We start from the raw sequence: 22,630 nt of genomic DNA, 5'->3' as shown, positions 1-22,630 counted from the left end.
AGAAATGTTTATTACAATTCAATCATAAAATATGTGATATAATTGTAAATTGCTTAAATGTAATAACTTTTCGATTATATGAATACTACCAAAGTTTTTTTGCAAAACCTTTCTACATTGAATTACCACATTGTTAGTAACTAAGTTATTGTTGTTGTAAGTGCCATCAAGTCAGTTTTGACCCATAGCGACCCTGTATAGGGTTTCCGAGGAGCAGCTGGTGAGCTTGAACCGCCAACTTTTCTATTTAAACCAACTTTACAATCCAGCGCAGTAACTCACAGCACCACACCAGGACTCCAGTAGCAAAACCTTTTTTTTGACTTTTCTCCTTTTCTTTTCATTACTACTTTATTCTCAGAAATATTGATAAAGGTTCACACATAGGAATCACCACAGTATTGTAGCTAAAAGACCAGATAATTTAATCAGCTACTATAAAAACAGCAGGAGGAGTAACAGTACGTGGAGGTAGTGTGTGCAGGTGAAACTACTTGATGCGAAGTGTCATTGTAACTGGGTAATGATAACTCTGACCCAAGACACGCATTAGAAAGTTAAAAAAGTAGAATTTTAGCCTTTTTAGGTATGCTGATACATGTAAGCTAGGCTTACGAAACATTTTTATTGTTGTAACTAACTTCAGGGATGTTTATTAAAAAAATAATAAATTTCTGTTGGAACACTGCACAAAAATTTTAGAGACAATCATTTTGTTATCAACCCTTCTGCCACCCAGTGCAATCTGCAGTCCCCACCCTTTCCAACTCCCTAGTTACATCACTGCACTGAATTCTGGGCCTAGGTGTGACCAGAGTGGCTGAGTGACCCCATGTTGGAATTGTTTGGGGTGAAGAAGGGGTTCTGGAACAAACCGGGAGATGGAGGAGTTGAAGCGACACTAAGCTTAGCTTGGAATGAGCCTGTCTAAGGCATGGCCAGGAACCGGAAAATGGGTTTGCTGAGGAATCATGCAGACACTAGAACTCTTTTGTGGGTGCTGAGGGGACAGGTCTGCCGGGATTCCCTTTTGCCCTCTATGGTTGGAATAAAGTTGCTTCATGCCAGACACTGCCTGGCCCTGGCCCCCGATATCCGGCCACAGCTGCCTCTTAACCTCAGACCTAGTAATCCGAGCCCACAGTCCCTCCTCTCTGAGACCCAGGAAGTCACACGCCCAGCTCAGGGTCCTTGCAGCACCTTTAACTCCGGGCGGGGCCTGTGAGTCACCGATCCTATTGGCGGGCCAGGTGAGAACGATGAACCGCCCTCCTGAGGCGTAGTGAGACTCACGCAGGGTCCCCACCCAGCCTCCGCGGCCCTGCCCGCGCCCCGCCCGCCCTCGCGCGCCCCCTGCCGCCCACCTGCGTCCCACTAACCCTAATGCGCACGAAGGAGTCGGGGCGCTGCTGGCAGGAGCAATGTTTTTATTCTTAGGGTCACGGATCGGGACTTTCGGGGACTTGGCTAAGTTTGGGGCAGGAGTCGGGATCCGGGCTGGTGTCCTTCGAGGCCTTGTCCCAGGGGAAGGTCGGCTGCCCTTGCATCTGCTCGCGGTAGACACGGTCGAAGGTTTCGCTCTGAGCCACTGTGAAGTAGTTCTTCCAGTCGCCACAGACCCCTGGAGGGGAGAGGGGCCAACGACGGGGCTGAGGAGCTGCTGGGGAGCATCGCCCCCACGCCCTAGCCAGCATCCTCTTTGCCACCCCAATGGCCGCTGGGCTCCAATGGTGTCCCCTATTGGCCGGGAACATCGTTGCCCTACCCCTTATCTTTCAAGGCGCAGCTCGCAGCCCAGAGAGGTTAAGTCACCCGCCAGGAGTCACACAGCCCGAGCCTCCCTCACCTTTCCGGAGGAAGGCCCCTTGGCGGTTGTCCAGCAGGTTGGGGGGCAGCAGCGTGTAGTTGGACATGGTGTTGGCCTTCATGGCGCCGAAGGCCGAATGCGCCACGACTGAGCTCAGCGCCTCGGAGTCTAGCGGCCGACCCAGGAACTCAGAGACTCGCTTCACTGAGCCAAGGAGGTCCTGGAGTGGCAGAGATGAGAAGGATCAGGAAAGCCGACCCATCCACCGCGGAGAGAGGGGTCCCAACAGAACGGAGTCTGCTTGTCTGGGCCCTAAATCATGTCCCTACCTGCAAGCTGAGGAGTTGGATTTGGCCTTTAATGGTTTTTGCAGTTTAGATGTTTGGAGGGTTCTCTGGGTGGGAGAAGAACCATGGTGGCACAACAATTAAGTGCTCACCTGTTATTCGAAAGGTTGCTGGTTTGAACCTACCCAGCAGTACCATGGAACAAAGACCTGGTGAGCAACTCTAATAAAAATTGTTGTTAAATTCTGTTGAGTTGGTTCCGATTCATAGACACCTGTGTATAGGGTTTCTGAGGAGAGACTGGTGGGTTTGAAACCGCCGACTTTGCAGTTCAAGCCAACCTTGCCATCCAATTACAGGACTCTCCTGTAAAGGTTGTAGTTCAGAAAATTCCATGGAGCACTTCTAACTCTGTCACATGGGGTTGCTATGAGTCAACAAAAACCCGGTAGCACCTAACAACAGCTGGGTGGGAGGGAAAGGGTTAGGTGGGGTAAGAGGTCAGAGCAGGAGCAGAGGTCAACCTCCCAACCCATTTCTCCTCTGTGTCCACATCGAAGGATAACCCATGATTCACCCAGTTAGTATAGCCCAGAATCACCCCCTTCTCCTCATCAGTGCCTGGTCACCTCCTTCCTGCCCGGTCAACCCTTCTTCTCTGTCTCCAGCACCATAGCACTGGCTTAGGTCCCTCGTCTGGACCTTTGTCCAGGGGTGGATTATGTAGGGAGGCAGTGATGCACTTCCAGGAACCCTTTTCAGCTAGGAAATGTCCAGATGCAGCTCAGATGTCCCCTTCCTCCAAATAGCACCTACTGAGCATCTACTTTGTACCAAGCTCTGTCCCAAGTCCCTCAGGTACATTTGTGCACATCCTACCAACAGCCTTGCAGGAAGGGGTCACTGCCCCAACCCATGAACAGAGACCCAGAGAAGGTAAGACACTCGTCCAAGATCACACAGCTCAAGTTTGGGTCTCTGAAATCCATAGTCCTCCCCTGGACATTGCTGTCTTCCCTGATATGGAGTGCCCACAGGCCAGCCAGTGTTCCACAATCTGCCCAGCAGACAAATAAAAAATTCAAATCTATTGCTAATGACTTGACTTGATTTAGACTCCTGGAGTCGCCTTGTTTTACGAACTAGAACTGTTCCTTAGGGTTTCCTTGGCTGTCGTTTTTACAGAAGGAGACTTGGTAGTGGAATGCTTAAGTGTTTGGTTGCTAACTGAAAGGTTGAAGGTTCAAATCTACCCAGTGGTTCCAAGGAAGAAAAACCTGGCAATGTACTTCTGGAAAGATCACAGTCTAGGAAATCCTAGGGGGCAGTTCTACTCTGTCATCTGGGGTCACTTGGAGTTGAAATTGACTTGATGGCACCTAATAATTGTTAATGGAAGTAGATTACCAGACCTTTCTTTCACAGCACCACTGAATAGGTTTGAAGCACCAATCTTAAAGTTAGCGATCGAATGCAATCTACTTGCATTAGGGCGGCCTTCATTTTCCAGGTCATTCCTGGTTTCATAATACTCTATCACTTGATCTCCTTGTACCATTGCTGTGTCCCAGAAATTCAAACACACAGGTGGTGCCTCACACCCAGGGGCAGCCCTGTCGGACTGTGTGGCCCACTTTTGGGTTTGCAGAATAAAGCTTGAAGGAGAAGAGGGGGAGGGGCAATGCCAAGCCTTTTCTGTATCTTTCCATTTAAAATAATTTACCAGGATGGAAGAAAAATGAAAATGAGGTCATCAGAAAAAAGCTGCGTGCCTTTGGATAAGTTATCAGCTTTCTCCAAGCCTCAGTTTTCTCTTCTGTAAAGTGGGGCTATCACAACATTGTTGTCAGCTGCCATTGAGTTGATTCCAACTCATGGTGACCTGGTGTGTTACAAAGAAGAACTGGGTTCCATAGGACAAAAGGTACAACTGTAATCTTGCCTGTAATCTTAACAGAACAGAGCCCTGGTGGCACAATTCTCAAGCGCTCGGTTGCTAATGGCAATGTTGGCATTTCAAAAGGTCTGCAATTTGAACACAACAGCTCTGTGAGGGACAAGACTTGTTGATCTGCCCCCATAAAGATTGCCCATTACTCCTTGACCTCGAATCAATTCCGACTCATAGACCCCTCTAGGACAGAAGAGAGAGAGCTACACTTTGGGGTTCCCAAGGCTGTCTTCTTTATGGAAGCAGGCTGCCTCATCTTTCTGTCTCCTGGGGAGCAGCTGGTGAAAAGTTTCTAGCCGCCAACTTTTCAAACCACAATGAGGTTTACAGGTTAGGAAACTCAATGGGGAAGTTCTACTTTGTCCTGGTTGGTGGCAGTTATGTGCCATGGAGTCGATTCCAACTCATAGCGACCCTGTATAGGGTTTCCAAGCCTGTGAATCTTTACAGGGGCAGAAAGCCTCACCTTTCTCCCTTGGAGCTCACTTCGTGTTCCATTTGATCATTCTAACGAGATTTACAACTTTTCGTCATGCTAGTTAGTGCATGCTTCATAGACTACAGTCTAATGTCAACATAACTTTTCTGTACAATGTTGTTGTTGTTAAGTGCCATTGCATCCCTTCCAACTCATATCCATCCTATAACATAGAATTTCCCAGAAGCGGCTGGTGGATTTGAACCGCCAACCTTTTGCTTAGCAGTCCAGTGCTTATCCTACAGCACCACATGGTATGATTCACTTGATTGTGATATTCGCTTAACTGCACACTCAGTATCTCTGAGTCTGCCTATAATCCAAGCTCGGCATTTAGTGCTTGGCATTTGGCAGGCCTCCATAGGTGTTTGCTAAGTTATTATTACCACTGAGGTAGGCCCTAAGCACCATGGGGTATCCTAAGCCTCATGGAGTCCCTTGCCAAGTGGTTGCAATTGTGCCAGGTAAAGAAGTTGGTGTTCTTCAGAACCTGTCCCTCCAATCCTCACAACCCAGTGTTATTGTTAAGTGCCACCGAGTCGGTTCCAATTCACAGCGACCCTGTATAGGGTTTCCTAGGAGCAGCTGGTGGGTTTGAACTGTCAACCTTGCGGTTTGCAGTCCAGTGCTGATCCTATAGTGCCACACCAACTATTTACTAGGAGTTAGTATTTTATAGCCATTTTAAAGATGAGACTAATAAAGCCGGGATCTTGGCACTACAGAAAGCTACTGACAAAGGAGGAAAGTACCCCAAACTACGTGACACAGGGCACGTCTGGGACCTCTGGTGAAGAGGCATGCGCTGGGGGCCTCTCTGAACCTAGAATGGTTGGCCACTTTCATTGTGAAGTATTCCAGTTAGAATCTCAACCTCTCCCTGGCAGCCAAGTCAAGTTACAGTTATTCAACAGAATCCTTTCCTCCAGGGAGCCTTCTCTGATTGCTCCAGCTGGACGGAGACATTGGATGGAGTCCAGCTGGGATCCCAGTCTCACTCTCAAGGATCCCTCTGCCTTTCAAATCATCGCCACCATGAAGCGTGACTCCCAAGTGCCCTGGCTTCAGGTCATCACACCCATCTTGGCATCTCCCCTGTTCAAAGCCTGCCCATAGCTCCCACCGTGGGCCCCCTCTCCTTCGCACACTGGCCTCTTTGTTGTATTTCAACCACACCAAACACAGCTCTACCCCAGGTCCTTTGCATTTGCTGATCTGTCTGCTCATCTCTCTGGCCTCCTCCCCTCTCTCTTCTCCTTCAGGTTTTTGCTCACATGGCATTTTCAGGTCTCCCGGACTGCCCTATTGATGATCACACCTCCTCTTCCGTGACCTGCCTCCCTGTTTTATTTCTTCTTAGCTCTTTCCCCCAGCTTGTCCACTATGCTCTTCATTGCTTTCTTCACTGTCTGTCTCCTCTTTAGACCATCAGCCTCATGTGTCCCCAGGTTGTGTGTGGGTGGAGCCGGCCCAGGTGCCCTTCCTGGGAAGGGAAGCAGTGGGGGTGCATTGAGGAGTGTTGGGTGGGGGTGGGAGTAGGGGGCTCACCTGATGCAGCTCCTCATAGGTGATAAATAGGAAATTCTCTTTGCCCTGCATCCGAATCCAGCCTTTAATGTGGTCAAACCAGGAGCCGAATTGCACTGTGGGAGGAGGGGCTGGTGGATGAAGGCTGCCCCCTCTGGGGGCTCAGTGGGTCTTGTGCATTCCTCCCCATGCCCCTGGCTTGGTCCCTCAGAACTGGACACCCCTTCTCCAACACCCTATATGCCCCCAAATCCCCACCAAGTTCAGTGTATCTCCCAGCCAGTCCTCCTCTCCCCCCCCCCGCCGCCCCCCGCAGTTCTCTGTCTAGACTGTAGTGGTGGTCTGGTCCCTCCATCCACTTGGAGCCCCCTCCAAAGCCAGAGGGTCTGACAAGAACAGAAAAGAGGACATGTGGCTGAGGGGTCCAGCCGTTCTTAGCATCTCGTACCCCAGCTCTCTCTTGGCCAACATCTCAAAACCTGATCTTCCCCATCCTGAACCCCTTGTCTCCTTCCTCCACTATTTTCTGGAGCCAAACTCCCTATCCACCTGCCCCAGAAACAGTTTCTAAGAATGTGGTTCTGACTCCCCATCTCTCTCTTTCTGCTTCCTTTTCATTTTGAAAAAAAAGCTTTTAATTGTGAATTGGGTGAAAGTTGACAGAGCAGATCATCAGTTTTCCATTCAAGAATTCAGAGACATTGTGCTTGGTCTCACTGACTGCAATCCTCACCATGTACATACATCATTCATTCCACTTCCTCCCTGGGCTTCCCATTTCATTTCTCCTTCTTTCCTAACTCTTCTGAACTTTGTCCTGGGGAAAATGCTGCCTTTTTTTTTTATCTCAAATGGTTGATTGTTCTAAGGTGTGTGAATCCCATTGTGTTACTGTTCCCCTTACAGACCTGATGATTGTTTGAAAATTGAGCCATAGGGGTGAGTTCAAGTCCAGTCCTGAAGAGTGGCTAAGGGCCACTGTTTCCGGTTTCCACTAGTTTCTGTTTTCTTTTCTTTGTCTCTTGCTTACTCTAAATCTTTCTGTCTCTTCCACATCTCTGTATCTTTGCCTTTTAGTTTCTCTCGTAGTCTCCATCCCTCCCCCTCGGCCTTGATCTCATTTTCTCTGTCTCCATCTCTCTTCATAACCCTGATATCTTTGCTTATCCCTCTTTTATCTCTGAATCCTCCAGGGCTTGCTCTCACTGGACCCACATCCTCACCTTCACCGTTGAGGAAGTCCTGCAGAAACTGATCGGGCTTGCCGGGGTCCTTCAACTGTCCTGCGATCTTGGAATAATAATAGAGGGAGACAGCCACATCCCGGGGGTTCCGGCTCAAGTAGATCACCTGTGGGTGAATGTTGGCAAAGGGAAGTTGCCATCAGTCTCAGGCAGGACCCCAGCTCCTCTTGACTTCTCAGGGGACTTCCCAGCTAATGCTACTCAGATCAGATCAGTTCTTCCCAGCAACTGGGGAGAGCTCCCTCCAACCACATTCTAGGAGATTGTTTCTGAGGTGGGCTGAGGGACAGCTTCAGGGAATAAAGAGCAGGAGAGGAAGGAGAGGAAGGCACTGGTTCAGGATGGGGAAATCAGGGCATAAGGAGTTGGCCAAGAGAAACGAAAAGCTGGCTCCTCCTCCTCCTCTTGATCCCCATAGCCCAGTCCTGCCTGGACCCTGCCCCTAGTCTCCTCCCTGACCTCCTAGCCTCCACATAGCCTCAAAAAAGTCTTTCTGCGCCAAGAGCTGACTCTGCCCTTTCTTGGCTCCCCAGTCACTAGGTCTGACATTGGAGGCTTTGAGTCTCTGGCTCCAACGTCTCCACCAGTTTTACATTCCACAAGCCGGCCATCCTCCACTTCTCTTATACTCCAGCCTGCACACATTTCTCTCTCCTGCTCCAAGATGCAATATAACAGCTGGTCCTGGTCGCCCCAAGCCTCCCAGAAGCTCTCTGGCTGGGCCACCTCCGTAAGCATTCATCCTTGCTTTCTCGTGGTCTCTTTGCAGGCTTGTTTCTCCCCTGGAAGCCACTAGAGGGCAGAGTGGAGTCTCAGTCATGTTCCGTCCTGTCCCAGGCTCTATAGTACAGAGCCTGGTACACAGTGGGCTTTGAGAAATGCCTGCGGAACGACAAAGGCACCAAAGGAGGCAAAGTGGGCAGATATTGATGCAGAACATCCCAGGCAATAAAGAGAAATAACAACTTAGATAAATGAGGCTCTCTTATCAGACCTTGTCCCTGGCTGCTGAAGATGGTTAGCATGTGTTTAGTAGCCAAAGGGTTGATGGTTTGAACCCACCCAGAAGTTCCTCAGAATACAGGGCAGTTCTACTCTGACATACATGGGGTCATCATGAACTGGAATGGACGCGATGGCAACTGATAATAGTGCTGCTGATTCTCAGGGCTCCCACCCTGGTCCCCGTGTTGTTGTTGGATATTCTTGAGTCAATTCTGCCTCTTGGTGACCCTATAGGACAGAGGAGAACTGCTCCATGGGGGTTTCAAGGTTGCCATCTTTATGGGAGTAGGTCACTAGGGTTTTCTTCTGTAGAGCTGCTGTGTGGTTCAAACTGTCAACCTTTTGGTTCACCGCTAAGCACTTTCCCATCATACCTCCAGGGTTTCTTGTTGTAAAGTGCCCTCAAGTTGGTTCTGATTCATAGCAACCCTGTATAGAGTTTCCAAGGAATGGTTGGTGGGTTTGAACTGCTAACCTTGCAGTTACCACTATAAGCACCACACCAGTAACCTTAGTAAAGCATTGGTGGTGGTGATTTGCCGTGGAGTCGGTTCCGACTCATAGCGACCCTGTACGGGGTTTCCAAGGCCATAAATCTTTATGGGAGCAGAAAGCCTCATGTTTCTTCTGCTGGTAGTTTCAAACTGCTGACTTTGAGATTAGCAGCCTGATTCATAACCGCTACACTACCAGAGCTTCTTGGTAAAGGATTAACCTCATCCAAAGAAAGGCTTGCTTACTTGGAAGCTAACCTCTAAGCCCTTGGAATGCCCTGCCTGGTAACAGTGTCTTTGTTTACTGGGGACCTTGGAGCCCTGGTGACGCTGTGGGATAAACAATGGACTGCTAACTTCAAGGTTGGCAGTTCAAACCCACCAGCCGTTCCTCGGGAGAAAGGTGAGCCTGTCTGCTCATTTAATGATTTACAGCCTCAGAAACACTCTCTCTAGGATCACGATGAGTTGGAATCAACTTGACAGCAGTGGATTTTTTTCTTTTGGGTGGTCTACGTCAACAATGTGATTTATAATGGGAGCCTCAGGCCCAGCCCTCTGGAGGAGCTGGAGGCTGAGTTCAGTCACATGGGCAATACCAACCCCAAACAAAACCCTAGACATCGAGGCTCAGAGGAGCTTCCTTGGTTGGCAACACTCCATGCATTTGGTCACGTGACATGTCTGGGAGAATTGAACACTGTCCACACAATTCCACAGAAGTCCTGGTGGTGCAGTGGGTAAGTGCTCAGCCACTAACACAGCCATCAGGGGATGGAACCCCCACCAGCTACTTTGCAGGAGAAAGACCCAGCGATCTGCTCTTGGGAAGATTATAGCCTACAAAACCCCATGGGGACAGATCTATGTTGTCAAATGGGGCCGCTGTGAGTCAAAAACTGGCTCAACTATACTTCAGCGACAGGTGCAGAAGCAAGCAAGCACAGCTGGAGACAGTAGATGCCAGGTGGAGATCTGCAAGGAACGCCTAGAAGAATGCTAGAGAAGCTGGGACCAGGATATTCCCCCAGAGTGAGCCTTCCTCTAGTGCTGGCGCCTCCTAAGCTGTGTGAAGCAGCCCTGGTGGTACAACGCTTAAGCACTCGGCTGCTAACCTGAAAGATCGGTGGTTCGGAATGACAAAGATGAAGCCTTCATAAAGATGACAACCTTGGAACCCCTATGGGGTAGTTCTTCCCTGTCCTATAGGGCCACTATGAGTCAGAATCCACTTGACAGCACTGGGTATTTTGTTTAAACTGTGAGAAAATAAATTTCGGTGTGTGAAATCGACCTACTTGTGGTATTTTTGTTATAGCAGCACTAGAAAACTGAGACAGCCCAGTACAAGAGGATCCACTCAATGAATCTGTGCAGAGTCCATTAATTGATGATACTCTCGCTGCCATTCCCCCCCCCCCCCCCCCCCCCCACCCCCACACACACACTCTCCTTCCTCTTCAGCACCTTGGCCTTGGAGTTGAAGAAGGCCTTGGTGAAGAGCTGGATGGGGAGGTGTGAGCTCCGGAGGCGGGGGATAGGCTGGTCCGGGAGGCTGAAAGCGCCCATGATAGTCTCACACCAAGGTGCCCGCTCCCAGATGGGCACAGAGCGGATCCAGGAGGGATCCCCATCCTTTAGGATTAAGCTGACAATCTCAATCATCCAGTTGGTGCCTGTTGGGAGAAATAGGACACATTTATTGGGGTGGGGGAAGGGGCAAAGTGGGAGATCTAACTGGATTCAGAGTGACTATACTTAGCGAATCCTTGGGTGATGTAAATTGTTAAGTACTCAACTAATAGTGACAAGGTTGATGGTTCGAACCCACCTAAAGGTGCGTCAGAAGAAAGACCTGGTGATCGGATTCCATAAGGTCACAACCTTGAGAAAGCTCTGGAGGACAGTTCTACTTTGGCACATGTGGGGTCACCATGAGTGGGATCCGATTCGAGGGTCATTGACAATTGACAAAAACAGCATTTACTGAGAATTTGCCACATGTTGTATCTCATCGATTTCTCCCAACACGAGAAGATAGTGTTGATGATTCTCATTTTCAGAGCAGGAAACTGAGGCTCAAAGAAACCAAGCCACTTGCCATAGGTGACAAGACTATATAGGAGGAGGAAAGACTGTGAAATGGAACTGTCCATGTTTGCTGTTTTCGCTTTACCAGTAGAGGGCGCGCAGTGGTACTGATTAGTGGCTCGTCCAATTTAATTTCATTTTCCCGCTAGGATTACATTGTTGTTAAGTGTTGTTGAGTCGGTTTTAACTCATAACGACCCCACATAGGGTTTCCCAGGAGCCGCTGGTGAGCCTGAAGTGCCGACCTTGCGGTTCAAATCGACTATTCAATCCAGCGCATTAACCGCAGCACCACACCAGGACTCTGCTAGGAATATCATGGAACTCTAATTTCTAGCCTCTTCCGCATCTACGTGTGGGGCTACGTGTCCGAGTTTAGCCAGTGAAGTGTTGGTGGAAGCCATACGCAGCCATTCTAGGCTCATAAAAATCTCCCATGTGACCCACCACCCGCCAGTGCCTTTGGGAGTGGTCGCGCCATAGATGGAAGAGGCTGGTGGATTTCCCCCACTTCCTCCCACCCATCATGTACTGACTGGAGCTTGCAGGAATGGGAAATAAGCCACTGAGATTTTGAGATTTCTGTAGCATCACAGAGTTCTGGTGTGATGATGTAGGATAAACACTGGACTGCTACCTACACGATCTGTGGAGACCCAATACAGGGCCTCTATGATTCAGATAGCGTAGTGGTTACAAGTCGGGCTGCCAACCTCAAGGTCAGCAGTTCGAAACTACCAGCGATTCCGCAGAAGAAAGATGAGGCCTTCTGCTCCCTTAAAGATTTACAGCCTCGGAAACCGACGCCACGGCACTTAACAACAACAACATGGTTCAGAACTTACTCGATGGCACTTACCAACATGTAGTAGAGCAACTAACCTGTGAAAAACTCCAGAACTGTATCCATCCATCCCAACTCACAGGAACACTGTAGGGCACAGGAAAACTGCCCTATTGGATTTTCAAAGCTGTAATGCTTCAGGAAGCACATTGCTACATTTTCCTCCCAAAGAGTGTGGCTGGTGGGTTTGAACTTCCATCTTTTGGTTAGCAGTCAAGCGCTTAACCATTGCACCAAAACCTCAAAACCAAACCTACTGCCATCGAGTCCACTCTGACACATAACAACTCTATATAATGTTTCCGAGGCTGTAAATCTTTATGGAAGCAGAAAGCTTCATCTTTCTCCCACGGAGCAGCTGGTGGCTTTGAACTGATGATCTTGCATTTAGCTTATCCTACAGCATCACCAGGGTTCCTTAACCACTGCACTAGCATCCCTTTACACCATGGAGGAAGCTGGATTTGAAATAGACTCTCAGCTGTTGGTTGCTAACCAATGGCTTCAGGGGAGTAAAGATCTGGCATTCATATTTCAGCCAAGAAAACTGTATGGGGCACTTCTCTGTTATATACGGTTGCTATGAGTCAGAATTGACTTGATCGCAACATTGGGGGGAAGGAATTTCTGGGTAGCACAAATGGTTAACTGCTCAATGACGAGCTGAAGGTTCTCAGTTTGAACCCAGCCAGAAATACCTCAGAAGTATGATCTGGAGACTGCCTTCTGAGAGGATTGGTTTTGAAAACTCTGTGGAGCCGTTCTACTCAGACACACAGGGTGTCACCATGAGTAAAAATCCATTTGATAGCAACTGACGCTGTGGGTTATGTGCTGGATCACAAGGTTGGTGGTTCAAGCTCACCAGCTGCTCCTTGGAAATGGCTTATAAGGGATTGCTCTGGGTTGGAACCAACTCGATGGCACTTAACAACAACAAACATCAACAATTGAGGAGTAATTCCTTCATTCCTTTGGGGAGTCACACCACGTTGTGTGACTTCATTGATGACCCAGTTCACAGGTTTGGATTTCAGAAGAACACAGGCACGTCAAATGAGAAAATTTAATAATGCTAATTAGCAACATATTATTCCTATTAGAGTCTAACAGCCACCTTTGCTAGCTCCAAATCCCTTCTTTGCTCTGTTTCATTATACCAGAGAGGGCGTCCTGGTGTATCGCTGAGGGCTAATGCGCTGGACTGCAAAATCAGTTTGAACCACAAGGTCGGAGGTTCAAGCTCTACTTGGAAACCCTATAGAGGGTCGTTGTGGGTCGGAACCGACTCAAACATTAGCAAGAGCTGGACCATGTAATCGTTTTCTCCATCTGCCTCAATGCTAAACAGTGCCAGTAGAGGGCGCTGGAGGAACACTGAATGATAACGGGCTTTCTCTTCCGGGTTCCAATTGCTCTCTGTTCAGTAGGCTTTTTTTTTTTTTTTAACATTTACTTTATTTTTGGTGAAATTATACACAGCAGAACATACACCCAATCAACAAAGTTTACATGTATAGTTCAAGGATATTAGTTAAATTCTGCACGTATCACCGTTCTCATGATTTCTACCCACGTTGTTTCATGTTATTCATTTAGATTTGCTACGGAAACCCTGTACAGCGTCGCTATGGGTCGGAACCGACTCGACGGCACTTAACAACAACAACAACAACAACAACAACAACAACCCTTTCAACTTCCCATCTATGCTTTAGATTTACTGTTGTCAGAGTGCAATGCTCAAGACAAACATTCTTTACTATTAGCTAAATTGTTCAGCTAAAAGATAACCTCAGGGGATAGTTTTGGTTCAAGGTTTAAAGACTTTCTCAGGTCAATAGATTCAGGGGTTCCTCCAGACTCAATGAATCCAGTCAGTGTGGATTCCATCGAAATTTAAAGTCTGTTCCACATTTCTCCCCCCTTTGATCAGGATTCAGCTACTGAGTCCTTAAGCAAAACATTCAATCATGATTGCCAGGCACCATCCAGTTCTTATGGTCTCACAGCAAACAAGGCAGTTCATTGAAGCAGATAGAGCTGAAGTCCAAGTCCTTCTTCAACTACGGGTTCTCCTTCCTCCTCTGACTCAGCTGGTCAGCAGTCAGCAGTGGACACCCACTGGCACTCAGTCCCCACAAGTTTTACAAAGGACAACTTCTTGCTGTCTCCCCCACCCAGCCTGTGGCACTGTAATGAGCTTCTCCACCAACCCATTGGCCAAGATCATACCCTTTCCAATGAAATCTGCGTCTCAGACTTGGAGGTGTTCATGGGAGTTCCTTGTCCAAATCTCTTTCTTTCATGGGTGTGTTGTTTCAGCTCTAGGTGTAATAGTTGCTCCCTATTTCAGAGATTCCTGTATTCTGTTGTTGTTGTTGTTATTAGGTGCCATTGAGTCTGTACCAACCCACAGCGACCTTATGCACAGCAGAACGAAACACTGCCCGATCCTGGGCCAACCTCACTATTGTTAACATGCTTGAGTCCATCAATGCTGCCACTTGGCCAATCCATCTCGCTGGGGGTCTTCCTCTTTTTCTCTGACCCTCCACCTTACCAAACATGATATCCTTCTCCAGCAATTGGTCCCTCCTGACAATATGTCCAAAGTATGAGAGACGAAGTTTGGCCATCCTGGCCTCCAAGGAGCACTCTGGCTGCACTTCTTCCAAAACGGATCTATTGGTTCTTTTGGCAGCCTATGGCACTTTCAATATTCTCTTCCAACACCATAACTTAAAAGTATTAGTTCTACAGTCTTCCTTAATCACTGTTCAGCTTTCACATGTGTATGAGGTTATTGAAAACATCATGGTCAGGCGCACCTTAGTCCTGCATCTTTGCTCTTCAACACTTTAAAAAGGTCTTGTGCAGCAGATTTGCCTAATGCAATACGTTGTTTGATTTCCTGGCAACTGCTTCCATGAGTGTTGATAGTTGATCCAAGAAGAATAAAGTCCTTGACAGCTTCAATCTTTTCTCCATTGATAAGAATGTTGTTTATTGGTCTAGTGGTGAGAACTTTTGTTTTCTTTATACTGAGATGCAACCCATACTGAAGGAGCTCTGGTAGCGTAGTGGTTATGAGTCAAGCTGCTAACCTCACAGTCAGCAGTTCGAAACTACCAGCTGTTCCACTGGAGAAAGATGAAGCTTTCTGCTCCCATAAAGATTTATAGCCTCAGAAACCCTGTACAGGGTCTCTGTGTGTCAGAACCGACTCCATGATAGAACACATATTTTGAGGGGGGACACAAAGGTCTCATAGAGTCTCCCATAGGACTCGTGAAAGGGAACCCTACACCGATGGACAGCGAGATGGAAACTAGGCACCTGTAATCTCCAAGCAGGTCACCAGGTCTTTCTCATTGGAGCAGCTGGATGGGTTTGAACTGACAACCTTACGGTTAGCAGCTGAGAGCTTAATCATTATGCCAATAGGCCTCCTCTGTTACCAACTAACATTTTTTGGTTTTGTTTTTCTGATTGTGGTGAAACTAGACACACCAAAAGCTTCATCAATTCAACAATCTCTACGTGTACAATCCAGTAACACCGCTCACATTCTTTATGCTGTGAGACCTTTGTGATATCCTCCCCCAAATTGTTTTAGGAGTCCTGGGGTGGCGTTGTAGGATCAGCACTGGACTGCTAACCACAAGACCAGAGTCGCTATGAGTCAGAAATGACAAGCCAGCACTTACCAGCATTAACATAAACTCAGTACCTCATAAGCAAAAATTCCCCCCTTTCCCTTGGTGGTGGTTATGTGCCGTGGAGTCGGTTCTGACTCACAACGACCCTGTACAGGGTTTCTGAGGCTGTAAATCTTTACGGGAGCAGAAAGCCCCATCTTTCTCCCGCGCAACAGCTGGTAGTTTCGAACTGCTGACCTTGCGGTTCACAGCCCAATGTGCAATCACTATGCTACCAGAGCTCCTTCCCCTTACTTCCTGTTATTGTTGTTAAGTGCTGTGGAGTTGGTTAAGACTCATATCCACCTCATATATGATTTCTGAACCTCACCTTTCTCCTGCAGAGCAGCTGGTGGGTTTGAACCGCCAACCTTGTGTCTCACAGTCCAGTGCTCATCCTATCTATTAATAATCTTTCATTTCTATATACTCACATTTGCTTATTTCATATAAGTGAGATTGTATCGTATTTGTACTTTTGCAACTGATGTATTTCACTCAGCATGATGTTTTCAAGGTTCATTGTGTTGTGTGTATCAGGATTTTGTTTCTTTATTGTTGTTGTTATGTGCCGTAGAGCGGAGTCAGTGCCAACTCATATTGATCTCTGTACAGGGTTTCCCAGGCTGTAATCTTTGCAGAAGCAGAAAGCCTATCTTTCTCCTACTGATCGGCTGGTAGGCTCACACTGCCTATCTTGGTTTGTAGTCCAGTGCTTAGCCTACGAAGTTGCTGTGCTCCCCCATTTCCTTATTGTCATTGTTTTAGGTGTTACTCACAGCCACCCAGCGCATAACAGATCAAAACACCGCCCGGTCCTGCTCCATCCTCATGTTTGCTGTCACACGTGAACTCATTGCTGCTGCCACTGTACCGATCCATTTCACTGGCGGAGTCTTTCACTTCTTTGCTGACCCTTCACTTAACCAAGCATAATCTCCTTGTCCAGGCACTGGTCAGTCTCAATGTCTCACTATCCTGACTTCTAAGGAGCATTCTGGTTGTACTTCTAACACAGATTTGTTTGTTCTTCTGGCAGTCCATGGCACCTTCAGTGTTCTCCAATACCATGACTCAAATGCATCAATTCTGCTGTGGGCTTCCTTATTCACTGTCCAACTTACACACGCATATGAGGCTACTGAAAACACCGTGGTCTGGGTCAGGCACAGCCTTAGTTCTCAAAATGATATCTTTGCTCTTGAACACGTTAACTCTTAGGCTTTCTTTGGATTTTTAAATTCTTTTTTTCTGATTGTTCTTCTAGCATACTTGCATTGAAAGACTGATCTTCAAGCTCCCTAATTCAGGCTTCCATTGCTTTGAATCTGCTCCTTTGCCCTTTTAATGTATTGTCCATTTCTGAAGTCTTAGAATTAATCGTCTGAATTTCTAATTGCAGGTTTTGTATTGTTTCAAAAATTGCCTTTATTTTGTCTGTTTGTTCTTGTCATGTTTTCCTGAATTCTTCTCAAGCTATTTCTGTGTTCTCCTTGCTTTCTTTCAATCCTTTGAAAATACTTAAATATCATTCTTTTGAATTCTTTTTCTGTTAGTTCAATTACTGTTTCTTCCTCAGAAACGTTTTCTGTCTTGCATTTTGATCATTTGTCTGAACCATGCTCTCTTGTATGCTGTCTCCGGGGCATTGTGGGGTTGGTGTATTTGTATTTAATCAATGATGGTATGTTGGTGCCTTCTTTTGTGCAATGTTGTTTTTGATGATGACTGGTATGCCAGTCCTCTTGAATTTGCCATTCCTGGCATATTTAAAACTATATGATTGTCAAATTCACAATGGCCACTATCTATCCATTTCAGCTCACTAATGCCTAGGATATCAATCTTTATGCATTCCATTTCATTTTTATCAAGTTCCATTTTTCCTGGATCCATACTTTGTACATTTCATATTCGATTCGTGTCATCATAAGTCAACTCTACTTTGTTGTTAAGTGCCATCGAGTCGGTTCCGACCCATAGCGACCCTGTATAGGGTATCCGAGGAGCTGCTGGTGAGCTTGAACCTCTGACCTTGCAGTTCAAATGGCTTTGCAGTCTGGTGCATTAACCTGCAGCGCCATACCAGGACTCCACGTACCTATTAGAGTGGATAAAGACCAGTCTTACTAGTCAGAGACTGCTGGAAACTCCCGAGACTATGGCCCTTCAGATCTGGTAATAAGCTTACATCCATGGCAAATCGACAAATCTATAAGGGGGGCTATGCACAATCAACCATTTAAGATTGTTTAAGAATTATTTAAGCATAATGAACTGTTTAAGGTCAAAAGGGCAGATTGGCTCAAGGACAAACTTCAGAAGGGTTAAAAAAGAAGGAGAAACAAAAACAAGACTCACAGGGAGGAAGTGGGATAAATGATGTTACATGGAAGGGACTGCAATCACTGAGATGGAAACGAAGCGTGTGATTTGTTGACTGTAAAACTGATGCTCTGCTCTGTAAACCTTCACTCAATTCACAGAAAAAAAGTTAATAAGAAATAAGCAAGCAAAAACAACAACAACCTGGACTCATAGTGACCCCATGTGATAGTGTGAAACTTGTCTAAATGCTCCTGTATGGAAGCAAATTTCCAGGTCTTTCTCCCACGGAGCCTCTGGCTGGGTTCGAACCGACAACCTTTTGCTTAGCCACCAAGTGCTCAGTCATGTGCACTGCCAGGGTTTCTTGGCTATAAAGCATACAGGATTTCTTTGGGGAGGTTATAAAATGTTCCAAAATGGACCATGATAATGGATGAACAGTTCTGTGAACATACCAAAAACCACTGACTCGTACACTTTAACTAAATGGACAAATTGTCTGGAATATGAGTTACCTCTTAATAAAGGGGTTACCAACAAAAAGTCCCACAAACCTCATAAGCTAATAATAAGTGCACATCCTTCATCCAATCCCCACCCCCAAGCCTCTCTACAGTGCCCCCTTTCAGCCCCTCAGGTACCTGACTTGGGGTAGGTGACGATGAAGATGTCATCTTCCCTCACATCGGGGAAATTCTCTGCGATGCTGATGCTCTCAGGTGAGTAAATGCCCAAGGGGAAGGGAATGCCCTTGTACCAGAAGTAGTCACCTGGCAACTTCTCACTGTGGGTGAGGGAGAGACATCATGAGAACCAGGGAGGAGGTGAAGGAGGACAAGGGGCCCTGGGAGGCCCAGGAGTCTGCACCGGGGTGTCCAGACAGTGGAAAGTGTTAAAGAAATGTTACAACAAGTGAGGAAGGAGGTAGGTGAGGCAGTCCTCAGGGCTGCCCCATTCACTAGCAGAACTCTCTCCATTTTTGACACAGGCCTCAGTTTCTTTCCTGCAAAATGGGCATGAATGCACCAAGTTTGCTGAGGGGCAGCAGAGGGGCTGCAGCCCACATGATGGAGGATGTATGAGTGGTGCAGAAAGGAGTCCTGGGCAAGCGTTAGCCTGCTAATCGAAAGTTGAAGGTTTGAAACCACCAGCTGCTCTGTGGAACAAAAGATGTAGCTGTCAGCCTTGGAAACCCTACGGGGGCAGTTCTATACTTGACAGCAGTGTGTTTGGGGTTTTTGTTTTGAGGGAGGAGGTGGTACAAATGGTTAGGCGCTCGACTATGAGCCAAAAGGTTGGTGGTTGGGTCGAGCACTTTCCATACATTTACTCCTTGTCTGACCCAGGCTTCTCTAGGTGGTGAATACAGTTTGGGCTCGACAACTAACCAGAAGGTTGGCAATCTGACCCCAGCAGCATAGCGGTCTGCGTCCGTAAAGATTTCAGTCAAGAAAACCCCAAGGAGTGTTCAGTTCCTCTCTGTAACACATGGAGTCTGGATCAATCCAATGGCAGCGGTTTTGCTTTGTTTTTATTTTATTTAGAAACTTAACGTCATTTGAAGAATCCTGGTGTGGTGCTGTAGGATAAGCACTAGGGCTGTTAACTGCCAGGTGGGTCGGTCAAACTCACCAGCTGCACCTCAGAAACCTTATACAGGGTCACTGTGAGTCGGAACCGTCTAGAAGGCATTTAACAACTACAACATGCCATTGGGAAGAGAGTCTCTTTAAGAAAGAGTCAGTACGTATGACGTATAAACGTAGGGAGGGGAATGTGTATTTAGAAGAAGAAAATAAATCACAGCAACTTGCGTTTTAAAAGTGGACAAAACCCACAAACGTCTCAGAAAATTAACTGACTAGCTTCAGGCTCCCAACATTTTAAATCTTATGTCTTGTTTTCCTTCACCACGTGTTGTAGAAACGGGTACTGTTGTTCTTGTTTGTTGTTGCTACTAATTGCTGTTGATTTCTGACTTCCGGCAGCCCCAAGTGGACAGAGTAGAACTGCTTGCTCCACAGGGTTTTCACGCCTGTGACCTTTCAGAAAGAGATTGCCAGGTCTTTCTTCTGAAGCACCTCTGGACACGTTCGGACCGTCGGCCTTTTCACTAGTAGTGGAGTGATGAGTCTTTTGGGATACCTAGAGCCTCCACTACAGGTGTCATAAAAACAAAACCAGCTGCTGTTCAGTGGATTCCTACTCATTCCAACCCATATAGGGCAGAGTTAGAAATGCCCCATAGACTTTCCAAGGCTGAAATGTTTACGGAAGCCGATTGCCACATCTTTCTTCAACGGAGTGGCTGATGGGTTCAAACAGTGGACCTTTCAGTTAGCAGGGAAATGCTTTCACCATTGCACCACCAGGGATTTTACAGGTGCTATATAACCAATGAGATGGATTGGCCAAGTGACAGCATCGATGGACTCAAGCGTGGCAACGGTAGTGAGGTTGGCCCAGGATCAGGCAGTGTTTCGTTCTGCTGTGCATAAGGTTGCTATGGGTCGGTGCAGACTCAATGGCACCTAACAACAACAACAATATATTCATCACCACCAGTTGATTCCAACTCATAGCAAAACCCTATATAGCTTTTCTGAGACTGTAAATGTTAAGGGAGTAGACAGCCTTATCTTTCATTCTACAGAGTGGCTGGTGGGTTGAACCTCCGACCTTACAGTTAGCAGCCCAATGCGTAGACCATGGTGCAACTTATGATGCTACAAAGTGTAGACCATGGTTCAAGTTATGAGGTCCAAGGAGGGGATGTGATTTGGTTAAGACCATATGAGTACAGAGCAGAGCTGGGCTTTGAACCTACATTGCTGTGGTCCCTTGGGCCTGTGAGCAGTTTCTGTATCCCTCCCTAGCTCCCTCCCCCATGTTCCAGCCATAGTCCACATCGCCTCACCACTGTGATTCCTATTTCCTGGTCTTGGTACCAGACATGCCTGGTGTCAGGAATGTGTCTCCGGGTGGCCTGGCCTCTGTGATTGGACTGGGGTGAGGGAGCCCCACCCGGATTCCTGCCTGGTTGATTTCTCCCCGCGTGCTCCCAGGCAGGTGTTGTGGGTCCTTTCCCCCACCTTGTAATCAAATCTGGCCCCAGGGTGACTTCTCTCCCTGTTTTGTTTCCGTGCTGTGTGCTTGATCCTGGGCTGACAGGCAGCTCTCACTCTATTTGAGCTGAGTAATGAATGCACCAAGTTTGCTGAGGGGCAGCAGAGGGGCTGCAGCCCACATGATTGAGGATGTATGAGTGGTGCAGAAAGGAGTCCTGGGCAAGCGTTAGCCTGCTAATCGAAAGTTGAAGGTTTGAAACCACCAGCTGCTCTGTGGAACAAAAGATGTAGCTGTCAGCCTTGGAAACCCTACGGGGGCAGTTCTACACTTGACAGCAGTGTGTTTGGGGTTTTTGTTTTGAGGGAGGAGGTGATACAAATGGTTAGGCGCTCGACTATGAGCCAAAAGGTTGGTGGTTGGGATCCACTCGGAGGTACCTCCGAAGAAAGGGCTAGGAATCTGCTTCTGAAAGCCCCTAGCTTTGAAAACCCCGTGGAGTGCAGTTCTGCTCTGCACACGTGGGGTCGCCATGAGACAGAATATTCTCAATGGCAACGGAGGACAAGATGGCACATCCCAACCGGGTCCCTGTGCAGGGAAAGACTATTATTGCTGGTGTGACCTTGAGTTGATTCCGACTCAGCAACCCCCTGTGATAGGGTCAAAGTTGTTTCTAAGTGCTGACGAGTTAGTTCCAACTCACAGCAACCCTACACAGTTTCTGAGGAGCTTGTGCTTAGCAGTCCAATGCTTATCCTACAGCAACACACCAGCACTCCAGAGTAAACATGCCTCATAGAATTAGAGTTTTTAAGGCTGTAATCTCTATGGGAGCTTATTGGCAGGGCTTTCTCCTGAAGAGCCCCCTGGGTGAATTTGAACTGCTAACCTTTAGTTGACTGATGGTTTAACTTAGGGACTCCTAAATCACTTGTCTATAGACATCATTTTTGAGCTTTTCCACACTTCTCAGTCTTAGCGCAATCTGTTCCCCAGCCTTTCCCATCTCGCTGTCTCTGTGCAAGACCCAGTTCAGATGTCACCTCCTATATGCAGACTTCTTTGATCTCACCTCTCCAGGAGAAGGACCACAGCCTTCTCCAACCTCAAGGACTGGAGCTTGATACCCTCGACCCCTAATTAAGAGGCCTGACTCCAGTGGGGTGGTGGGTAAGGAAATTCTAAACCAAGGACATGCATTATCAGACTTCTCGAAGAATCCACAAAGTGGATACTTACGGAGGCCCAGAGAGGTTAATACCACTTCCGAAGGTCACACAGCAGCCTTCATAGGACACCTCAATAAGTAACTGTGAATGAGATTCCGCCCCTCTCCTGCACTGGGATTTGAGTTCATGGGGCCAGGAATGTGTCTGTTTCATTTATTGCTTTATTCCTAACACTTGGCACACAACAGATATGCAATAAACAAACTCATTCAAACCTATTCCCCAATTCAGAACTCCTGTTGCTGTTTTTAGGTACCATCAAGTCAGTTTCAATTCATGGTGACCCTATATTGGGTTTCTGAGGTTGTAAATCTTAACGGGAACAGAACGCTTCCCCTTCCTCCCAATGTGCTGCTGGTGGGTTTGAAATGCTGACCTTGTGGTTAGCACTCTATTGCTTATTCTACAGAGCCAATGGTTAAGCATTGGGCTGCTAATAATAAGACTGGAGGTTCAAACCCATCCAAGAGGCTCCATGAGAGAAAAGATCTGGTGATCTTCTCTTGTAAAAATTACATCCTTGTATTAGACAGGTCTCAATGGGCTAAGTGAGACAGAGGTAAATAATGATGTAT

The 22,630-nt window shown here is 47.3% G+C and overlaps 1 protein-coding gene across 1 annotated transcript in view; it reads right to left on the bottom strand.

Moving 5' to 3' along the window:
- Window positions 1-1,439: 1,439 nt before the first annotated feature.
- Window positions 1,440-22,630, bottom strand: part of SULT2B1 (sulfotransferase family, cytosolic, 2B, member 1) — a 27,909-nt gene continuing 6,718 nt past the window's right edge. The window contains exons 2-7 of the mRNA XM_006868392.1: window positions 18,399-18,541; window positions 10,261-10,469; window positions 7,274-7,400; window positions 6,072-6,166; window positions 1,847-2,027; window positions 1,440-1,621 (exon numbers count right to left, since the gene is read on the bottom strand). Of these exons, the coding sequence (XP_006868454.1) occupies window positions 1,440-1,621; window positions 1,847-2,027; window positions 6,072-6,166; window positions 7,274-7,400; window positions 10,261-10,469; window positions 18,399-18,541 (937 nt within the window). The remainder of the gene's footprint in view (window positions 1,622-1,846; window positions 2,028-6,071; window positions 6,167-7,273; window positions 7,401-10,260; window positions 10,470-18,398; window positions 18,542-22,630) is intronic.

Source organism: Chrysochloris asiatica, unplaced genomic scaffold (genome assembly GCF_000296735.1).
Source record: "Chrysochloris asiatica unplaced genomic scaffold, ChrAsi1.0 scaffold00116, whole genome shotgun sequence".
Classification (NCBI taxonomy): Eukaryota; Metazoa; Chordata; class Mammalia; order Afrosoricida; family Chrysochloridae; genus Chrysochloris; species Chrysochloris asiatica.
The sequence above is the reverse complement of the archived record's forward strand: the minus strand, read 5'-3'. Positions and strand labels throughout refer to the sequence as shown.